Here is a 23,004-nt window from a genome sequence, read left to right as displayed (position 1 = left end):
GCACTGAGCCAGGGCAGTTAAAGCTGTGTCAACAGATTATTTCTTCAGTGTAGATCCAGCCGTAGTCACCTTTTCACTGATGGGCAAAACCTGTCAATAGGCTCTCAGTCTTGGTGCTATTTCACCACTGCCTCTGTGCAATAGGCCCCTTGAGCTGCAGATCTGCTTCTTAGACAGCCACATGGAGTGGGTGTGATTCTGCTTTTTTCTCCCTTTCCTCTTCCTGGTATTTGTGGCTGCCAACAGCGTCCTGAAGCCAGCTGCTATGTGTACATTCACAAGCAGCCAGCTTTGGGAGGTGGGTGACAGCCATGATTGCTTGCACAGGGCTGCTGTGTGAATGTGCACACAGCAGCCTTGTACTTTGGAAGACAGAGTGATCACAGTTGCCAACCACCTCCGGAAGCTGGCTTCTGTACGCACATTCATGTAGCAGCCAGCTTTAGTTAATAGTTGGTAGCCGTGATTGCTACGTGTCTTCTTGGAATGTGGTGTTTGTCAGTGTGGGAAACAGATCACGTTACCATGGATTTCCAAAGTGCTATTCTGGGAGACAGTATGATAAAAAAAATTATGCCAAACCTTTATGCTTCCATTCTTAAACTAACAAGTATTGGCAGGACAGTAGGCTAGGGTGATAAAGTCTCAAGATAAAAAGATCCTTATAACCAGGCAGAAAGATACTAGAATTAAGTCTGTGGCTAGCACCAGTTCTATTACCCTAACAATCCTAAACATTGGCTTCTGCTTTTTCAGTCAGGCATTTGCCTTCAACTGCTGATTCAAAACAAGAATCAGGAGAGCACAGGAATGGAAGAGAATTGTGTCCAAGTGTTCAGAGATATGCTAACTCCTCCAAGCTGCTTCATGAAGAGTCCCGCCAGTCAAAAAACCCTGAGTCTGGATTCAGCCCACCCTCTGTAAACCAATAACACGATTATAGTTTAAAAGAATTTGAGTACAGTTCGTTAGCATTATTAGGATGGAATGAATATGAAATATACAGGTATCATGGAATTGGGGGGAGGGCAACATTAATAAAACCAGGACTGACACTATAAGAAGGAAAGAACAATGTCTGATGTAATTAATAATCTTACATTTTTTTCTCAGAACACAGTACCATATTTCTTTACCTCAAGGATTAACATCCCATTAGCTAAGCTTAAACCACTTGACTTACACTCATTCTGTATCAGCAAAACACATCACTCCACTTCACTGGCATTTTAGTTATGACTCTTTTCTTCTGGTGATTATTAAAATACTTCATATTTCCACATTAAAAATCACGCATTCTTGTTTATCAATCTTCTGCTTAAAGCACTGCATCTATCACTTCTAGCTGTTTACCTGGCTATAAAGCTAATGAGAGCAATATTTCCTGTGCCAGGTAACTGGAGGTATGGCAGCAGAGGAGAAGAGATTGGCCTTGAGATCCTCTGGGACCCTGAAGCCTCTCAAAGCTACCAGAACTCAAGTTTTCTTTTCTTTTTTAATAGAGAATGTATCATCTCTATTACTCAAATACTCAGTGGGGAGAAACTACTGCAAAATGTAGTGGTATCTTCTTCACAACCTCCTAAGTCCTCTATACCCCAATATAGAATAACAAAACAACACAAAACAGAGTTGAAACTCAGCTGAAAATGAAATGATAAATGATGTGACATTACCCCCAGTCGGTTAGGTGTGCCACTGCAACCCTCCACGGGTGTGTGGAGTGTCAAAAAACGGCCAGTTGCCTGCATCTGGTCTAGGAGCAGTATTGACTGCCTAAAATACCCAAAACAAACAAACAACCCTGGCCTGGCCAAATATTCACTTCTGCCTTTGAAAAAGGGGGTATTGTTAATGTTTAACAGTGCAGGGAGCCCCTAAAACCCATTAAAAGATAGATTTGACTCATTTGGAGGCTTCCAAAGAATTTATGTTTTTCTTCTCTTTGGCCACAAAAAGAAGAGGTCTGGGCAATGTGAAGAGGCTGAGAGCAGCAAAAACAGAGGCTGCAGATGGCTCTGTCCATATGTATTTTAGAGACCTACTATTGTCAGGACTTTTGCATTATCCTGCAAATAGGATAATACCCACCAAGGGTAATGCCACCCAAAGTGTCAAAGCCAATTCCCTTGTTTTTACACACCCACACACCCATAATTTTTGAAGTAGAAGTGGCCGCTGAATCCCCACTTTGTACTGGTATCTCTGAAATGTTCCTATCATGGTAGTGACATATTCTAACTACCAATTGCATAGGCAATTGCTCAACAGATTCCCAAACCTCTCTCATCTGGTGTCTCTTGGTAACACAATTTGTGCCTAACATTCAGTAAATTAAAACAAATGAATTGTGGTTTACTTCTAGTTAACAAGTGTATGACTGCACTGTAAGTTAGAAAAAACGTATTACTTATTAAACATTACACTATGACTAAGAGCCTTATTGCATGAGAAAACAAAGTGGAAATGGAGCAGAGAGTAGCATTTTTTCCTGTGCCTTACCACATGATATCATAGTGCTTCAGTTCTGTTCCCAGAACAGATGGTTTTAAAAATCCATTCAACAAAAGATATGCTTTTAAAGCCACCTCTGGCAGAAAGAAAACTGAAGCATTATGATGCCATGTGGTAAGGGTGGTAAGAAAACGCCACTACTCTCCAGCTCTGTTTCCACTTTGTTTTCTTGTGCAATAAGGCTCTAAATGTCAAAACCTTAAGCAATAAATAGTTGCAATAAGCTTAGAATAATAGGATCTTCGATCTAGAAAGGGAAACAGGAGCAATCTAGTGCAACCACCTGCCATGCAGGTATACAAAACCAAATCACTCCTGTCCTGAAATAAAACCTCTGAAACCTCTGTTTAAAGAACTTTCAAAGAAGAAGAATCCACCACCTCCTCAGCCTTGCTCCATTTCTTACATGAGATTGCTTCATTTATTTAAATGTGGCTATCATGTCGCATCTCAGTCTTCTCTTATTTATGTTAAACATACTCAGCTTACTAAAAGTTGTTTCTCATAAAGCTTGGTTTCCAGACTTTTGATCATCTTGGTTGCTTTTCTCTGTAAATCCTTTCCCATGTTGATATCTCTGTTTTTGGAGCCTGGGCTGTATTTAACCTTTTGACCAAGCATTTTGCAGAAATTGTGTATCTAGCAGCTAATTTTAATCACTCAAATGCATCCTATGATTCAGTGCGGTATGAGGTAAGGTAAGGAAGGGCGAAGCAGCAAACCAAATACAGGAAATCTGGTCCGAAGATAAAGAAACTGCTGTTTTAGCACTTTCTGAGGATTTCTGACTCTGTGGTTGCATCTGCACTGCATAAATAATGTAGTCTGACATTGGTTTAACCGGAGATTATCGCATTACCTTTGCCCCTGGTATAGATGTGGGATGTAACTTTAAGATTTTGGTTCTTATCGCATTCACCCATCGCTGGGCAGCAGGCAGCCGGTTTACAATCTGGGCTTCTGCCGCAGCTTTTCAAGAACGAGAAAATCCCATTTATGAAAAGATGCGAGAGAAGCCCAGTTGACAAACTGGCTGGCTGATGCTCCGCGATGGGTGAAAACAGTAAGATATAGCCTTAAAGTTACATCCCAGATCTGTGCAGGGAGCAAAGGTAATGCAGTTATCTCCGTACACGGCTCAGTGCTATGGAATCCTGGGAATTGCAGTTTTGTGGGACATTTAGCTCTCGCTGTCAGAGTGCTGTGGTGCCTCAACAAACTACAAATCCCAGGATTCCACAGCAGTGAGCCATGACAATTAAGGTGATGTCAAACGTATAGCTAAAGGCCTGGGGGAAATGGGAAAATTCAGAAAAAAACCCATTCCACCCCCATTTTTTTCCTGAAGCCTTTTTTGTTTTTCCTTAAAAACTGAAAAAAAATGAAGGAAGAAAACAGATTATGGAATGTTTTATTTAGCATGATGAGTAAAATCTTTAAGACAAGGTGCTAACATATTCTCCAAATCATTTCTAAAAACTATGTGCTGTATCATATTATTCTAATTTTTGTGCGCTGAGTGAGGAGGACAAGTAAGTCCTGGGTTACACCGAATCTTCCAATCCAAGAGCAAGATGCATTTCTTCCTTTAGGGAGCGCTGAGGAATCTGGAGGAAACACACTAAATCAAGAAATAAACTGACATGTGAAAGGATAGAGAAGCTTCTTTCAATCTGGGTACACCTTCGGCTTTTAGGAGTCCATGGTAACTGTGATTATGACAAACATAACAAAGCAGAGACTGAAAGTGATACTCATAACTAGGGCTGCACCGGCACTGCAGAAATAATCCAGTGTGTGTGACAATGTTTCTCCTTATTCTTACACAAACGTAAATGAACAGATATCCAGTGGGTTTTCATGGATGAGCCGGGATTTCAACTCTGGTCTCCAGGGTCATAGTTTAAAACCAAACCACTACACCATGCTGGCTTTCAAAACATGTTTATTGTTGTTGTTGTTGTTTACAAAGATATTTTATTGTTGTTATTAGTTAATGTGTTGTTAACACACTTCACAAATAATCCATCTTGAGACCACTTTAACTGCCCTGACTCGGTGCTAGGGCATCCTGGGAACTGTAGTTGGTTGTGGCACCAGAGAGCTCTCTGACAGAGAAGGCTCAAATGTCTCACAAAAGTACAGTTCTCAGAATTCCCTAGCATCGAGCCATGGCAGTTAAAGCGGTCTCGAACTGGATTATTTCTGCAGTGTGTTTTGGGCTGGAGGTTTCAAGCTGTGGGAGGGAAAAATGGCGGCGGTTATGGGAACATTCCTATGCCGCCTCCCGCCGCTAGGGGGCGCTCTCGAAAGTGGCCCTCTCGCTCATTTTCACCGCTGATGCAAAGTAAGCAAGAATGTCACCATAGAGGCGCCGGAGGATAGAGCGTCACGCTCCTGCGGCCATAGAGAACCGTGGCTAGAGGCGGCCTTAGAATTTTGACCGGAAGCTTAGAGGACAGGAAGAAAGTAAGTCCATAGCCTTTAGCAGAGACTCTGGAGGCCGGAAGTGAGGTTTGGTTTCCGGTTGAGCTGGCTCGTGTTGCGCAGGCGGGAAAGTGTCTCTGGCGGAGGGGGAGCAGGTAGTGTGGCTTTTCCTTTCCCGGCCGGGGGAGTGCGGTGAAGGACTGAAGCGGAGGCAGGGCCCCTCTGTCTCCCTTCGGAGGAGAGCTGGGCTGCCCTAGGCTCCGCTCCTGGTCCCTCCTGCCTGGGATGAGTCCCCTTGGCCTCAGTGACTCTCTGGAAAAGTGGGGAAACATCAGGATATTGCAGAATGTTGGAGCTGCTTCCTGGGCTGCATCCGCACTGCAGAGATAACCCAGTTTGACACCGCTTTAGCTGCTGTGGAACTCTGGGAACTAATTTTGTGACCAATCTGTCAAAAGAGCCCTAGTGCCACAGCAAACTACAATACCCAGAATCCCATAGCACTACACTAACCATGGTGGTTAAAGATTACCGCGTTACACTCTTATAGCGCAGCTGTTCCACTTTTATTGTTCTGCCTGCCTCCTGTTGCATTCTGGGATTTGCAGTTTGGGGAAAGGCATTTAGAGTTTCCAGGCAGAGAGCTGTTAGGCTTTTCTGAACTACAAGCCCCAGAATGCAACAGGAAGCAGCCAGAGCAGTGAAAGTGGAATAGCAGCGCTATAAGAGTGTAGTGTGATAATCTCAATGCTATGAGATTCTGGGTATCGTAGTTTGTTGTGGCACTAGAGTTGTCTTAACAGAGAAAGCTAAATGTCTCACTAAACTACAGTTCCCAGAGTTCCACAGCATTGAGCCATGCCAGCTAAAGCAGTGCAATAATCTCCAAAGTGGTGTCAAACTGGATTGTTTCTACGGGGCGGATGCGGCTCTTGTGAGCAAGGCACAAACCTTCAGTTTGTGAGAGGTTGGGGGTGCGACTGGCCTTATGTGTAATTGCTGCCAGAAGACGACGTCTGGACTCCTGCAGAGCTCCCTGTCAAGTCTTCAGTGTGGCCACGTTGTAGAAATCACACAGTTTGACATCACTTTAAGCTGTGTAGCTCCCTCCCCTGGAAACATGGGATTTGTAGTTTTACAGGTTCTTCAGCCTTCTCTGCCAAAGAGAGCTTTGTTATTTTTGTCGTTTCTGACTTATGATGCCCCTAAGATGCCCCTAAGATATCATGGGGTTTTCTTGGCAAGATTTGTTCAGAGGAGGTTTTGCCTTTGCCTTCTCCTGAGGTTGAGAGAGCGTGACTTGCCCAAGGTCACCCAGTGGGTTTCATGGCTGAGCAGGGAATCAACCTCTCATCTCCAGAGTCACAGTCCAACATTCAAACCACTATACCGCACTTGCTCACCCAAAGAGACTGTTGCCTCACCAAAGTACAAATCCCAGGATTCTTTAGGATAAATTATGGCAGTTGAAGTGGTGTCAAAATGCACTATTTTTACAGTGTAGATGCACCCTGGGAGACCCTGAAGCCAGTCTGAGTTTGTGCTTTCCTCTGTATATTCCTGGTTTGGGCTGGGTTGCCTCAGTGTGTGTGTGTGGGGGGGCTGTTCTTGTTTTGGGATTTATTTATTTATTTTGTTTATTTGTGATTTTTCTGTTTCTTTCCCAGGTTATTTAGATCTGTGTTGTCTGGCTCTCAGGGCTTCTGTTGCATCTGTTAGGACTGGAATGTGTCAAGTTCAAGAAAGGATTAAGACACCGCCTTGTCTTGCCTGATTCTCTCCACAAAACCTTCTCCCAGAACTGCACATCTTGGTGTGTCTCCGACCCCTACCTTAGTGGGTGAGGGGTAGGGAGGGAATTGTCGTCATGGCAGATACATTGGAATTCAATGAAATATACCAGGAAGTGAAGGGATCTATGGTGAGTGATGGGGCGAGGTTATGGGTTTCATATTTGGAAGCATTAAGTAGAAAGAGTTTATATGGAGCAATGTGAGGAACACGTTAATGTGGTTAAAAGGAGGCTGGCCTAATTGATAGGATGCTAGCTTGTGTCTTTAGAGAACTAAAATGCACCACAGTGCTTTGCCACAGAATCCTTGTATGATGTATGGTACTTTCTCCCCCATCTTTCACAGGAAGAAATAAATAATTGATGCCTTCTTAATAATTGAATAAAGAAGAATACTTAAAGATGGTTGAGGCTAATACATAATAATATTCTAATTGGGAAAGAAACACTTAGACTCGTCTTTCCAATATTGTACCTGTATTTAAGCTTTGACCAAACAGTTTCTCCTAGCAAAATGCATTTTATGATTTAGTGCAGTATGAAATATACCCGAACCTTTAAATATCCTAAAGGCAGCAGGTCCTGTCTTAATCTTGAAAGCTAAGTAGGGTCTACCCTGATTAGTACTTGGATGGGAGACTGCCAAGGAATAACAGGTGCTATAGGCTCTATTTCAGTTGAAAGAACTGGCAAAATCACCTCTTAAGTATTCCTTGCCTAAGAAACTCATGGAGTCACCATAACTTGACAGGCAACTTTAAGGCACATACACCCACAGGGCTAGTGTCGCTGGAGAGATTTGACAGTTTGTTGCGTCTAATTTGGAATTCCTTCTGGATAAATGCTTGCCCAGTTTTAAATTGGATGTGAAGTAAACTAAACTTCTACCAGAAATGTCTTAGAAAGCAAAATCTCCAAAGAGTTCATAGCATTGTTTGTATTGCAAATTCTCTGTATAAATAAAACTTATAGTGTTGCGATTTCTGTATGGATAATAGGCTACCTTATATAAATATTAACCTCACTTTTGAATTTTGATTGTTGCCCTTGTCAGCATAGGCCTCCAGCAGACAGGGCAAAAGAAGCAGCCACAGGCTCGATTCGATTGCTGCAGCACTGCGGTGACTCCCAAGACCAGCCACTACTGTGGTCACAAACAGGCCGGGCAAGGAGTGGATAAAAACAGCTCCTTTTGTGGCTGGGTTTGGGTCGCCTTAGGCGGCCCAAGTGTGGCTTCCGCACAGTTTGGGTGTGTGGGTTGTATAAATGCCTTGCCCCCAATGCAGCGCAACAGCAGACCTTTGGGCTGATCTGTTTTGGGCCACTATTATCTACATTTATGGCTTAATATGCAAACAGCTTTGTTGATTTTCTGCTGAGTTTGTTTTGGGCGAGGTGCACCAAAGGAAAGCTGTCTGTCTACTATGCTTTGAAGGAAAATTAAGATTTTTTTTACTTATGTAATGCCATCATATGTAATTAAAGAGAGAGATAATATTGTTGAAATCCAGTTCATATCAGCCCTAGCCAGTTTGGATAGATGGAAGTAGTAATTTGTGAATAGCCATAGATACACTGCCCCACTCAGGTAAAAAAGTTAGATGGGAATTTTAGCCATGGGTACAATAATTGTGAGATGGTGAGAAAATGAAATATTAGATAGCCATCTGGAGATGTCCAGTTGGATGATGGGTATAGTGGAATAAAGCTGTTTTTCTTCAGTGGATACAAAGTACTGATGGTGTGGAATTAGATGAAATCATTGAAAGATAGCATTCAGAAACAATATCCAAGTCAATAATGAATCTGAGAGACCATCAATGTGAGGTGGAATGGAGAATGATATTTTCCCTGTAAAAACTAATGATTACATGAATCAGAAGAAAGTTGTTTATGGCAGCCATAGAAACTGAGGTTATGAAAAGTGGAAGAGGATAAAAGTTGTTTGAAGAGCAGCAGAGAAGTCAAAGAAACAGAAGACAGAATAGCAGTCTTTTGATATGGCACTAAGGAAGTACAGTTGTCCCTCCTGGTTCATGGACTTGGAATCCATGGTTTTAGCCATTCGCGACAGCAAACAGGGAGGGATAAAATGGTGTGTGAGCCTGAGGTGTGCACACAGTAGCGCATGCAGGAGCACCCCACCATTGAAACCAATGGCAACTCCAATATTGGCATTTTTCCAGATTCGCATGGGGGTCCCTGCGAATCGGGAGGGACAAATGTCATCACTGGTTTTGGTGAGTTCATTCTAGGAAAAGGAATTCCCACAGTGGTAGAAAGTTGTCCAAGTGGTTTGAAACATAGTTTTAAAGAGGTTGTTTCGTGGTTGTTGGAAGTAATGAAATGGATAGGAAAGGAACCCATCAGTTTTACATTTTTAGAATACATTCCTCTCTTTTTAATTAGAATTTCACACATTCCTTCAGAACAATAATCTTTTATAAGACTAAATGCCATTCTTTACCCAGCAACATTGGCCACTATTTCTTTGTCTCTTTTGCATTAGAATGATGGTCGCCTGCGGCTAAGTCGTCAAGGTGTGATTTTTAAGAACAGCAAAACTGGAAAGGTTGACAACATTCAGGCCTCAGAACTGGCAGAGGGTATCTGGCGCAGAGTGGCATTGGGCCATGGTCTGAAACTACTTACAAAGAGCGGGCATGTTTACAAGTATGATGGATTCAGAGAGACGGTAAGTTCCCTTTTTGCTTCGAGTTTGTTTCTGTTTATGACATGGCAAATCCTTTTACAGGTTTTCAGGACATGATGGAATAGGCAGATTCTGGTATTTGAATTTGCACCTCTGTCAGTGTATATGTGGTCTGAGATTTTGCCTAGTGCGTTGGTATGTATAGTGATTTAGTTATGCCTTTGTTGATTTCCTCTGTTCTGTTAAATTTCCCAAAGTTTATTCTAGCTTGTATATAGCATGAGAGGATGTAAGGAGTGATGGCAGTTTCTTGCTGGTTTAGTTTGAAGAAGGAAGAGGGGCAAAAGACTCAGGCTGGCTAAGTGGCATATTGACAACCCTGACCCTAGGTTTTTTGCCCTCTATTACAATGGCATCTATTTGCCAGAGTATTAACTGGATGTTTCCTAATTAAGCACTTTCTTCCTTTTCAGGAATTTGACAAACTTGCAGATTTTTTCAAGACCCACTTTCATTTGGAGCTTGCTGAAAAAGATTTGTGTGTGAAGGGATGGAACTGGGGGACAGTAAAATTTGGAGGTGAGTTTGGGTATTGTGTGTGGTACTCCATGGAAAACAAGAATGGAGGAGTTTTCTACTTACTTTGGAGAGGAATTGACAGTTGACTGTGAGGACATACTACTTTTTCATGAAAAATATTCTCTTGATCTTTTACAGGACAACTTCTTTCTTTTGACATTGGGGAGCAGCCAGTTTTTGAGATCCCACTCAGTAATGTGTCCCAGTGCACAACTGGTAAAAATGAGGTGACACTGGAATTCCATCAGAATGATGATGCTGAAGTGTCACTCATGGAGGTGCGTTTCTATGTACCCCCCACTCAAGAAGATGGTGTGGATCCTGTGGAGGTGAGTAGCACCTGTGTAGAAGATATGAAGGAGAGAGGGAAGGAGCGTTCATCCCCCCCCCCCAAAAGCCCACTCATTTTGCACTTTCTTGTAGGCATTTGCACAAAATGTGCTGTCCAAGGCAGACGTCATCCAGGCCACGGGAGATGCCATCTGCATCTTCCGAGAACTACAGTGCTTGACACCTCGTGGCCGTTATGACATCCGCATATACCCCACCTTCCTGCACCTCCATGGCAAGACATTTGACTACAAGATCCCCTATACTACTGTTTTGAGGCTTTTCTTGCTGCCCCATAAAGACCAACGACAGATGTTCTTTGTGGTAAGAAGAAATAGAATTTGGAGAGCAAGTTCCCTGCTGGGGGTAGTAATCTGGTTGCTTCTTGGAATATTCTCCATTCATGGCCGTTTCTACCTGTTTTAAGAGAAATTCTAGGAGTTTTAATTCTATTTTACTAATTTCTAGTCCAGAAATAAATAAATTATCTCTGTTACATTGATTACCTGGTAGCTGTGGGATCAGTGGTTGGAAAGAATCCTCACCCCACCCCACTGGTGATTGTAATTGGTAATTCTTCCAGATAATATTTCAGGGGTAGCTCTGTATCCTGGTCACTCATGTTCTTCTCTTGTGTTGACATTGCAGATATTGATGTTGGATTGAGGGGCGGGGGGCGTGCAAACTGGTTTTCGGCACTGTGTCAAGATGGCAGACCTTTATGTCTTCTGTCTGTGTATTAGTGGAGAAAGATGCAACTTCTTCTTTTCCCATTAGACTCAGAGGAAACACAGACAACAGAAGGCTGATTTGTCAACTACGTACCCGATCCAAGTAATATCATGGCATAGTGTACACCTGGCTGATTTTGTAATTCCTTAAAAGAGACTTGAATGTTAGGGCAAAAGAATAATAGAGCAATATAAAAAGTTTGCATGTCAGGCCTGTCACACTTTTGGAGCAGAACATGCAGACACTGGCACTTGTTGCATAGTGGCATGCACATTTTTTGGATGTGGGATTACCTGTCAAGTATTACCTGTCATTCTTCAGATGTTGGGATGCAACTTCCATCAACTCTCTGCAACTCAGACAGTGTTATAGGTGTTTGGAGAGGGAGTGTTGTTTTCGTATCAACTTTTTTTCACCTATTCTGCATATCATTGATTTTTTAAAAATCCTATAGATTTTGTAGTTTTGAAAGGCTATTTGTAAGCTATACTGTTAACAGCAGCAGTCCTAATTGGCCCATTTCTATCCTGCAAGGAGATGCTTTGTGTATGTGTGGCTAAGTAGCGAGGTAGATCATGTACATCGGAGCTACATGTAATACTCATGTAGTAAGGTTGGACCCTATGTGACTAGCTTTTCTGGATCAGGCTCATAATTGTTTGTTTGTTGTATTTTTCAGATCAGTTTAGATCCCCCTATAAAGCAAGGCCAAACTCGCTACCACTTTCTTATCCTACTCTTCTCCAAGGATGAGGACATCTCCTTGACTCTCAACATGAATGAGTGAGGACATTTCACCTGTTCCTTTATCTTTGTATAACTGCCAGGTGGCTTCTGACTCCAGCTTCTAAGTCTAACACTGCAGAATTTCTCCAGGTGTTGTGTACAGTGCCCCTTGGGTGTACAGTGCACTGTTCTGGACCCCCCCCCCCCCCGCGTATGCCAAAATCTGCGATGCTCAAGTCCCATTTGTCCCCAATGGCGGCGCGCGTGCACTCGCGCCGCCATTGGGGACAAAAGTCCCTCTCCTCCCTCCCTATCTACTTACCTACCCTCCCTTCCCCTCCCTGCTTACCTGCTTCGTCAACGCCTCCTGCATCCTCACCGCCGCCTCCTCCGCCACCGCGGGAAAGGCCGGGTGCTGCTTGTGGAGGCCAGGAGGCCTCCAGGATGCACTGGGCCCTTCTGCAGCAGCTGTGGCGAGGAGGACGAGGCCAAACTTCGTCCTCCCCGCCACTGCCGCTGCAACCGCGAAAGGGCCGGGTGCAGCCTGGAGGCCTCTTGGCCTCCACAAGCAGCACCCGGCCTTTCCCACAGTGGTGGAGGAGGCGGTGGTGAGGAGGATGGGAGGCCAAGCCTTGTTCTCGCCGCCGCCTCCTCAGCCACAGCGGGAAAGGCTGGGTGCTGCTTGTGGAGGCCAAGAGGCCTCCAGGCTGCACCCGGCTCTTTCGCGGTGGTGGCGGCGAGGAGGACGAAGCTTGGCCTCATCCTCCTCGCCGCCACCGCCGAAGGGCTGGGTGCAGCCTGGAGGCCTCTTGGCCTCCCAGGGCAGCACCCGACCTTTCCCCTGGAGGTGGAGGCAGAGGCCGAGGCGGCAAGGTGAAGGCCTAGAAGGCCTCTGGAGCTGCTGCTTTGCCTCCTCGCCTCCTGGCCCTTCTGCGGTGGCAAGGAGGCAAAGCAACAGCGCCAGAGGCCTTCTAGGCCTTCAGCACTGCCACTCAGCCTCCTCTCGGCCGCCGCTGCCGCCACGGGAAAGACCGGGTGGTGGTGTTGGAGGCTAAGAGGCCTCCAAGAGCATCACCCGGCCTTTTCGCAGTGGCAGAGGCGGCGAGGATGCAGGAAGGCCAAGCTTCATCCTCCTCACCGCCTCCGCAAAACAGCCGGGTGGTGCTCTTGGAGGCCAAGAGGCCTCCAGGCTGCACCCAGCCCTTTTGTGGTGGCAGCGGGAAGGACGAAGCTTGGCCTCGTCCTCCTCCATGCTGCCGCAGCCATCGTAAAAGGGCCGGGTGCAGCTTGGATGCCTCTTGGCCTCCATGAGCAGCACCCGCCATTTTGCAGTGGCGGCGAGGAGGACGAGGCTTGGCCTCCCGGACTCGGCCGCTGCGAAACGGCCGGGTCCTGCTCGTGGAGGCCAAGAAGCCTCCAGGCCTCCACCTGGCCGTTCTGCAGTGGCCAAGAGGAGGATGAGGCTAAGGTTCGTACTCCTCGCCACCTCCGCAAAACGGCCGGGTGGTGGTCTCGGAGGCCAAAAGATTTCCAGGCTGCACCCGCACCTTTTGCGGTGGTGGCAGCGGTGGCGGGGAGGACGAAGCTTGGCCTCGTCCTCCCCGCCACCGCGAAAGAGCCGGGTGCAGCTTGGAGGTAGATAGGAGGGAGGGAAAGAGGAAGGGAGGAGAGGGACTTTTGTCCCCAATGGCGTGCATGCGCGCCAGCATTGGGGACAATGTCTCCGGATTTGCCATGCGCGTATGCTCAAATCTGCGCATGGCAAATCCGCGTATAGAGGGCCGACTGTATGTTATTAGATATTCCAATAATTATTGGAGGACATTGTTTTCATTTGTGTTGAACATGTTCACTGTGTGTGAGAGACAAAGAAAGACAGAGATGGGGAAGAAGAAGAAAATTCATGTACAGAGTGACACTGATGAATGCAGACTGATGTTTCCTGGGTCCAAGCACAAGATTTTCACCAGAGTATTTACAATTTTAACATTGCTTGAATTTCCACAGAGCACTTCTCCCTCCCACACTATCTCACATTTCTTTCAGTATCTTGAATCTGCCCCTATCTTGACTTGGAATTCTCTTTTTATTTAGGGATGAGGTAGAGAAGCGCTTTGAGGGAAGACTCACCAAGAATATGTCTGGCTCTCTGTATGAGATGGTCAGTCGTGTCATGAAAGCCCTTGTCAACCGTAAGATTACTGTGCCTGGCAACTTCCAAGGGTAAGGAGTGCTGGGACACAAAGATAGAGGAATCATTAACTTTTAACATGGGACATTTTTTTCCCCTTGAAATACACTGAAATTTCCATGGTGTCAGAAAATGATCCAGAAGTTCACTCTTTGAATTTTTTCAGTTTATGTGGATGAAGAGTAGATTATACAAAACAGCAGGATAAATACACAAAGCATCAAATACTGTTTGCATTTCATCTTTAATTTTAAAGTTAGTAAAACAGGAATAAAGACTACTTTCTAATTGTCTTTATAGTATTCAATATAAGGCACTCACTCCTCTTTAAACTTTGTCTACTCTCTTTCAGGTGAAAGTAGCTCAATGTGGTATTTGCCAAATTTTATTGAACAATTCTTTGCATGTATTGGCTTTGTATTTTTCCAGTTCTTAATAAGAACAATTTTTGTTCTTATTAGATGTCATGGGTTAGTGAATTTGGAGAACTGAGGTTGAACAAATTTTAATAACATTGTTTTTGGACTGAAGGACAAGTTGCACCCTACCTTGTTTCCAACAAATACTGAATTTTTGTATATATTCACTAGATGTGCATGTAATCAGCTGATTGCATTCTGCATTTTCAATAAACACAATTATCCTTCCTATAATCATCTTAAAATTACTCTTTTAAATGTACACAGGAGGTGGTATTGGCTATTCCTCTTGTAAAAACCTACTTCACATTTTTCTTCATTAATTCCTAAAGCTGTAATTATCTTCCAATTGGATTTTTAAAAGCTCTTTTGTTGAAATCTTGATCTAATTATATGCCATGTAATTTGCTCAATAATGCTTTAAATGTTTTTCTCCAATGTTAGTCTTTAAGCTTTTGACATCTCTTCTTAAAAACACATACTAAGTAGACCTTTTTATTTATTTCTAATTTGCTAGAGTTGAACTTGATAATACTGGTTTTGTCTCATTTTTAAAATTTGTCCCAGTCCAAGACAGTTCTATTTTAACCTATACCATAATGTTGTAGTACCATATTTAACTAACATAAAATCTTTACCAATGACAGAGAAGATAACTGGGCTTACTCGACTAGTCCCAGTTAATGTAGATCAATGGAATTACTGGAATAAACATTGACTCATCAAGTACCCTTCTCTTAACAACTGGGGGCTCATTCCCACTGGCAGAATAACCCACATTCTGATTCGGCTTCGTCCCGCTATGTCAATCCATTCCAAAAGGTCCCTTGTTCTCACTACGAAAAGGGATCCTTTGTAGAATCGGTTGGGTTTTTTGGGTTTTTGCACGATTGTCATTCCCATTTGTTCCGCTTCAAAATCCTGTGTCAATCATCACGGCAGCCCACCGCCCCTCCCCCTCCACTGCCTTGTAGGGCCCCTTTGGAGTTGAAGCCCTTTATCTGTGCCCTGGAGCCCCTCCGCAGCCCTCCTCCTCTGCTGACCCTGCTCGTCCGAGCCCTTTAAGGCAGCACTTGTACTTGGGAGTGCATTTGTGCTCCAGTCGTTGCCAGAAGCCTTCCCAAACTGCATGCAAAAAGCAGCGCCGGCAGAAAAGCTGTGTTCCACCCGCTGCCCTGAGCCCCTCAAGGCAGTGCTTGTCGCTGGGAGCGCACTCTGCTGTCCGCGCTCTGGCTACAAAAGGCAGCGCCAGCAGAGAAGCAGTCAGCACTACAAAAGGGGAGCAACGCCAGCACTGGCTCCTCAGGGGACTCCCTAATGGAGGAGGAGGAAGAGGAGGCAGTATCTGCTCCCAGCTCTTGGAGGCTGGAATGGTTAGTTGGTGGTTCTTCGTGGAAGGGACCCGCGAGGAGTAGAAAGAGGTGGACGGGGGACACATGGTTTTTTTAACAGTAAAAGTAATCGAAAAATCAACAGAATGGCTCAGCATTGTTTTATCAATCTATTGCTTTTTTTAAATTGAAAAAAACCCTCCTCCGCTGCCATTTGTTCCTCCCTCAGAAAAAGAATAGATTCTGATCTGGCGTTCTCACTGTTAGGAATCGCCTCAGAACCGATTCTTCTCAAAAGAACCTCAAAATAACTGTTACTAACCCCCCCCCCCCCCGGGGCTTTTGGCATTTGCTCCGCTTTATTTCCACTGGAATCGATCCAATGAGGAGCAGAATTGATTTTCAGTAGGAATTAGGGGCATATACATCGAATCAGGATTCAGAGCTAATTGTAGTGGGAACAACCCCTGCATTTAAGACTTGGCTGTTAATTTGGATGCCGTATGAAAGACAGTGGGATGGAATTGAAATTGTTTTTGGATTTGTGATTGAAAATGGAGGCAGGGCATAGTGAGTGGTTATAAGCATAGATGGTGGTGGGAAATCATGCAGCCTTCAAGATGTTGAACTCAGCAGCTGTAGCCAGTATCACTAGTGATAAAGCTTGCTGGGGATTACAGTTCAATAACATCTGGAGAACCTTGTGATTCTCATCTGTGAACAATGTTTTTAAATAATAAATACACTTTGTCTGTACAAGAAAACTTTCATCTCTGTTACTAAGAGCTGGACCTGACTGAATGTAACAATGTCTCGTAGTGGTCTTTTTTGATTCATTGTTCATCTGTGTCAGATAATGGCGTGTTTATGGCTGAACTAGATGTATGTCGACACAATGTCTCTTTCCTATTTCAGACATTCCGGAGCACAGTGCATCACTTGCTCCTACAAGGCCAGTTCGGGGCTCCTGTATCCTTTGGAACGTGGCTTCATCTATGTGCACAAGCCACCTGTTCACATCCGCTTTGATGAGATTGCTTTTGTAAATTTTGCTCGTGGGACCACAACTACGCGTTCTTTTGACTTCGAGATAGAAACAAAGCAGGGAACTCAGTACACTTTCAGCAGCATAGAGAGGTGAGATTATAGCTCAAGAGAAACATGGAAATACATGCACATTTTCCATCCATCTATCTAAGCCACCATTTTGCTGGATGTAGAACATCTTTGATTGTGAAGGAAGGGGACAGAACTGCCAGCACCCATCAACTACTTTCATTCCAAAAGACAACTCTTCCTGCTGCTAATGGCACATAATTTCTTGGTCACTTTCTATTAAATTTATCCATCTTACCTTGATCTTGCTGGAATGTTACAACAACCGTGTTCCCCTTTTCCTGTTTTCTACCCTTGCCCACTACAGCATAAAAGCCTATTTTACTTGAGAGCAGCAGAGTCCTTGCTGTCATGTCTAGACCTCAGGAAATACTGTGCTAAATGATTCCTTCTTTGGCTTTTTTTCCTTGCAGAGAGGAGTATGGCAAACTGTTTGACTTTGTGAATGCCAAGAAGTTGAACATCAAGAATCGAGGACTTAAGGAGGTACCTGCTACAGGAGGGTGGGCGAGACGGGACAGGGAAAGGCAGCTGCTGTCTAGTCTTGTGCCTTATCTGCTTGGGGTGGGATGGGGTTTCTCTTTCTCTCCAGAGCTTTCTCCCTTCTCAATTTCTGTTCTCTCCTTGTAGAAGAAAAAGGTCTGTGCGATTGTCCCCTCCTCTTCCTCCTCTTGGTTCAGGTCTCCTCTGCATGGCTGTGGTGAACATTCCTAATCACCATAGTATAACCTTGCATGAACCACAGGGAAGGGGCAGCAGCCTGCATTGCTCCAGGAGTGGCTTCTACCTAATCCACTGTAAAGTCACTAGCATGGCTCCTTCTTTCCCCTGGAGAGGGAAAGTGTGTTGCAGCAGACTTGTGAGGCTGCATGATAGTTGAGGAATCTGCTGGGGAAGCCAACATGTGCGTGCAAGAAACCTTTCCCATGCTGTATGTCTGCCTAGGAGCATGGTGGTGGTTGTTGTATTAGATCCTCTGCATGCCTTGGCTGTGGACAATTTTGATAGATTTTGTCTGCTCAGGGAGTGGAATGGGAAGCCTTATACTAGTTCCTATGGGATCTTTTGTATGTATTTCTAGGGTATGAAGAATATGCCCTATGATGAATATGCTGGCTCAGATGACGACTCACATGATGCTTACTTGGAGCGTATGAAAGAGGAGGGCAAGATTCGTGAGGAACATGCAAATGACAGTAGTGAGGACTCTGGAGAAGAGACAGGTGAGTCATTTCTTTCAACCTGGAGATGAAAACAGGTCTCTTCTCCAAAACCAGAGAACTGCTCTTAATGGCAGGCCATTCCTTCTTCCCTCCCTTTCTTTTTGGTATTTTGAGTTAGAAATGAAGATTTCTTTTTTCTCCTCAGATGAATCATTCAATCCTGTAGAGGAAGAGGAGGATGTGGCAGAAGAGTAAGTAAAGTGTTGCCAGAGATGTGGCTATTGAAACAAAATGCCACTGCTCCACTATCAGGTTTTAGTATCCTAGCGATAATACTGCTTTAGGGAATCTTGTGGGAATACAGAAGGCAGGATATAATTTTTTTTAAAAAAAAGTAATGGGGGATACTGTGTTCTTGGTAGGGACTTGTATAACACCAAATTTGCCCCAGCTTGCAGTCAAGTTTGGGTAATGTAGCCAAAAGAGAGTGAAAGCTGGGAAATTGATCTCATAAGAATGTCTTCCAGAGATGAGGATTTTTCCTTTGTTAAGAGAAGTGGCTACAGTAATATGAAAAGAGCAAAAGAATAATTGTGTTTGATTCTAGGAATACCATGAGAATCAGTAGGGTAGTTACGGAAGAATTACTATAGTTAAGTGTTCACCATCTGTATCTCTGCCATCTTCATCTGTGAAATATACTGTCTTTGCTCCAGGCTACTACTGTATGTTGAGGGCTAAATCTTGGGAGTTAGTAAACTAGGGCGCGTTACAGACAGGCCCAAGAGGTGCCTTGCTGACGCGCCTTGCCCCTCGCGCGTAATGAGTGCGTCAAAATGGTGGCGCCCTGTACAGATGGGCGCCGCCATTTTGACGTCGCGCCCCGGAAGAGACGTTGCGAGTGCGCGCGTTGGCACTTGCGGTGTCTCTTCCGGGTTGCCAGAAGGAGCGCGATTTTCGTGCTCCTTTTTTGCAGCGTGGAGGAGTCGCGCGGTTTGGCTGCTGCGATTCCTCCGCGCTGCAACCAGCAGTGGCCCGAGACCGCCCCTTTTGGGCGGTCTGTAACGGGCCATAGAATGCTTTCTGTCAAGATTCCAGAGCACAGCCTGACAAGGAGCAACCGTGACAATAGATCTATTCCATCTCGCATGTATATAAGGTTTGGTTGGTTTCGGAACTGATCAGTCCATGAAATGCTTGGATAGACTAAAATGAATACATCAGCCAGTTTTTCCATGATCATTTCAAGATACTTGATGTCTAATGCTCTGCCCACTCTTTCTGCTTCTGTACATTATGTAGAAGAAATGTTTAGCAGTAATGATAGGATGTCTACTGCTTGTAAATTTATGTAATCTGACCTCTTCTGGCCTGGTTGTATACAATTCTCTGTTGGCTTAAAACAATGTAATGATATAAATCTCAGTCTTGGAAAGTATGCGAGCAAGTATTGAAAATTTGTTAGAGTAGGGATGATGTAGTGGGGGTATGAAGCTGTGAACCTACCTCCTCCTGAGTAACTTTTTCTTGAAACAGGTTTGACAGCAATGCCTCAGCCAGCTCATCTAGCAATGAAGGAGACAGTGATGAGAAGAAGAAACCTGTCAAAAAAGCCAAAATTGTCAAAGAACGCAAGCCGCGAAAGAAGCAGTCTGAGGTGAGAGCAACCAGGGCATGGAAATTATTGAATCCATGACCATTACTGGGGCTTGCTGTTAGATTGTGTGAGTGAATGTAACAATGTAAGCAAATTTTAAACAGGTGGCCATGTTGTCCTTGTTCACAGATTAATCTCTGTGCCATCCAGTTAGGATTCTGAGCCTTCTTTCTCACCTATTTATAGAAGCATCCTTCTGTATGTCTGGATAAACTGTACCAAAACTTAGAGTAGACCGAGAGGTAGCCTCCAAAACAGTGCAAAAAGGTGATTCTAGAAGAAGAGAGCTTCCATTGCTTGTAAAAACGCTGGTGTGTGAATAAATGTGCTCATTAGATGTGTTGGCCAGTTTTCTGCATTCAAAGACTTGTTTTGTGCACACATTTGACTGTATCCTCTGAAGTCCTGATTTCCCTTCTGAAACAGGTATCTTGTAAAACTATCATGTCCAGTCCTTTGGTTTAACAGCAAGGATAGTTTGCAGCAGTGTATTGTTCACACAAATACTTCAGCTTCTGTGAGGATTGCAGCTGAGGTGAGAGGAAACAGTGCTACCTTATAATATTATTAGCAAAGATTATGACATTGACCAAAGTTCTGGTGCTCCAGTGCTGGAAGCCCTTTTAACATTATGCCTCTGAACTTACTAGCTGAAACCCAGTGCACATAAATGTTCTTTGAATTAGAGTGCTCTATGGCCAGGAACTTACTTTGTCTACCAGAACTGAGCAGCATTCATAGTCCTTCCACACCCAGATTCACTCCTGGTTGTTCTAACATTTTGTTCTTCCCATAGTATAGTTTGGACCAGGAGTGCAGACATGAATCTGAAAGATGTACAGTAGGAGGAATTTGTCTACAATGTGATGATTGTTGTGTTTTTCTTCTTTTTTCAACCCCCCCCCCCCACCAGAGTAAGAAAGGGAAAGACCCCAATGCCCCCAAGAGACCTTTATCTGCCTACATGCTCTGGCTCAATGCTAATCGTGACAAGATCAGGTCAGATAGTCCTGGCATGAGTGTTACTGATGTGTCCAAGAAGGCTGGAGAACTCTGGAAAGCAATGTCAAAAGAGAAGAAGGAGGTGAGCAAAGATGACATGGTGATGGTTGTGCTCTTGTTTTATGGAGGTGGGAGTGAAGGTTATGTGCTTTCTAAGACAGGTGTTAGTTTGGGTGCTATGTAGCTTGCATTGTGAATCCAGGTTTTGGTGGTGGTGGTTTGCCCAAGCTTTTTCCGACTTATAGTGACCCTAAGGCAACTCTATCATGGGGTTTTCTTGGCCAAACGTGTTCATAGGGCATAGAGACCAGGATTCGAATTCCCATTCAGCCATGGAAAGCCACTGGGTGACCTTGGGCAAACTACACTCTATTAGCCTCAGAAGAAGCCTCCCCCCCAACAAATCTTGCCAAGAAAACTGTGTGATAGGGTCAGCATAAGTTAGAAATGCCTTCAAGGCACACAACAACAACAACAACAAGGCTTACCTATGGTTGTCTGTAGGAATGGGATCGCAAAGCTGAAGATGCCAAGAGGGACTATGAGAGAGCCATGAAGGACTACAATGAAAGAGGAAAGGCAGATAGCTCCAAGAAGTAAGTAGCAGTATTCTTCTCAAATGAAACAGTCTGCCATCCCCAACTTACCGTTCGGTCTCTACTGCCCCAGAGAGTTTTCTCCACTGTATGATTTTGTTCACTTTCCCATACGTGCAGAGAAATACCCAAGAAAAAAAAGAAGCCAGAAAAGCCTGGGAAAGGAAAACCGGAGAAGAAGATAGCTGCATCTTCAAAATCAGCTATCAGCAAGAGCCCTTCTAAGCAGCTAGGAGAGAGCTTCAAGAGCAAGGAGTTTGTGTCCAGTGATGAAAGTTCCTCAGGTGATGACAAGAAGGAGGTGAGTGGTCTGTGGTGACTGAAGTAGACAAAGGAGGAAGAGAAATGCATTTTGGAATTTCATGGACATGAAGACACTTTGCAGGGACTGTAGTCTTATAGGACATTATGAGCAGGCAAGTACATCAGGACAGATCTTTGAGCAGGGAATATCGACAGGGAGCCATAGGGAGGAGCACTTCTTTCTATTGCAGAGTGTCATCTCTTGACAACTGGAAAGGCCTGCTTAAAGCCCCCTTGTTTTTTTGTGCCCATTTGGCCTGCAGCCATGAAAGCTGATAACCAGGTACTTTAGAAATGGAAATCAAAGCTTTGCGCACACACAAGTTGTGGGATCATATATTTTCATTCCTTTTTTGGCTTCCAGTATCCAATATATTCCAAACACCCAAAATAGCTGTTCTTCCCTGTGTTTTTTGAACCTATACACAGTATTATTTCAGTACTAAAACACTTGAGCTGCCTAAGCACAGTACAGTTTTCTCAATACTTTTGCTTCTTCATACAGCTTAAACATCCTGTTTGTTTCTTTTTCTTGCAGTTGGCTTCTGAACTAAGGTTTAATTGATCTAGTCCCATTGATAGTCATCTTCCCAATCAGGAGTTGATGTGTTAGTTTAGACTGTAACACCTGTAGTTAATCCTTGAATGTCTCCCTTTCTTAATATTTTTCTGTACTTTTTTCCCCAGGACTCAGATGAGGAGGAGATTGCTAGCACCCCACCCAGCTCAGCAGAGTCCGCTTCTGGCTCAGATTAGCAAGATATAGCTCCACAACCACCCTGGTTTCCCTATCCTTGCAGGTGGTGTGGTTGTTATTACTGAGGTGAGAGCAAGTGGATGCTGTTTCATCCTGACAAGTAGGCTGAAATGCTGGTGCCATTTAGAGTACCCAGTCTTTTCCCTGTCACAGTATTGCAGGTTACAGTCAAGGCCAATTGTTACACCTGGAGAGAGAGGAGGGTACTAAAGGAGAAAGCCAATCACCCTGTTTTTTCTGCCTCTGTGTTGTAGATGCCCCGTATCCTGTTAGGTGGAAATCTGGGTGGCATGTGGCATACAACTGGAAGCTAGGACACTCTGCAGCCTCCCTAGTCAGATTCAGATGGTGTTTTTCTTTTGTTTTTATTTTCATTTTTTAAAAAGTTTTCTTTGTATTTCTGATTTATTGTGGCTAACTCGTTTAATAAAAATCAAGTGAATTTGAGTGAGATTTGTTTTTTGCATAATCCAGAGCAAAGGCTGGACAAGTGAGCAAGCATCTTTCAGTGTTGAGGCATATGAAGCAGAAAAAAGCAAGCAAGGCTATTGTAACAACAGGAAGTGAAGACCCATCCTGCACTGCTGCCCCCTTTCCTAGAACTGAGCAAATAATTTTTCCTTTGGACTTGGGGTGGCAGCTACCTCTTCTTGTGGATCAAGGAGTTTAGCTGTACTACCTTCCATTAGCAGCTACACTAATTGCATTTGAAGAAC

The 23,004-nt window shown here is 44.2% G+C and overlaps 1 protein-coding gene across 1 annotated transcript; it reads left to right on the top strand.

The window, feature by feature from the left end:
• The first annotated feature begins 5,010 nt into the window (after window positions 1–5,010).
• SSRP1 (structure specific recognition protein 1) lies at window positions 5,011–22,735 on the top strand. Its single transcript, XM_089520602.1, has 17 exons — window positions 5,011–5,096; window positions 6,609–6,862; window positions 9,243–9,428; window positions 9,860–9,965; window positions 10,104–10,294; window positions 10,389–10,619; window positions 11,707–11,810; window positions 13,848–13,976; window positions 16,610–16,831; window positions 17,224–17,296; window positions 17,892–18,033; window positions 18,179–18,224; window positions 19,510–19,630; window positions 20,544–20,714; window positions 21,137–21,228; window positions 21,349–21,529; window positions 22,219–22,735. Exons 2-17 carry the CDS (start codon window positions 6,809–6,811, stop codon window positions 22,285–22,287), a joined length of 2,118 nt encoding a protein of 705 aa, XP_089376728.1. The 5' UTR covers window positions 5,011–5,096; window positions 6,609–6,808; the 3' UTR covers window positions 22,288–22,735.
• Window positions 22,736–23,004: the final 269 nt, after the last annotated feature.

The sequence above is a fragment of the Sceloporus occidentalis genome, unplaced genomic scaffold (genome assembly GCF_023333645.1).
Source record: "Sceloporus occidentalis isolate IW3139 unplaced genomic scaffold, rSceOcc1.0.p SCAF_4, whole genome shotgun sequence".
In the NCBI taxonomy this organism is placed as follows: domain Eukaryota; kingdom Metazoa; phylum Chordata; class Lepidosauria; order Squamata; family Phrynosomatidae; genus Sceloporus; species Sceloporus occidentalis.
Note: the sequence above shows the minus strand (reverse complement) of the source record. Positions and strands in the feature narration are given on the sequence as shown.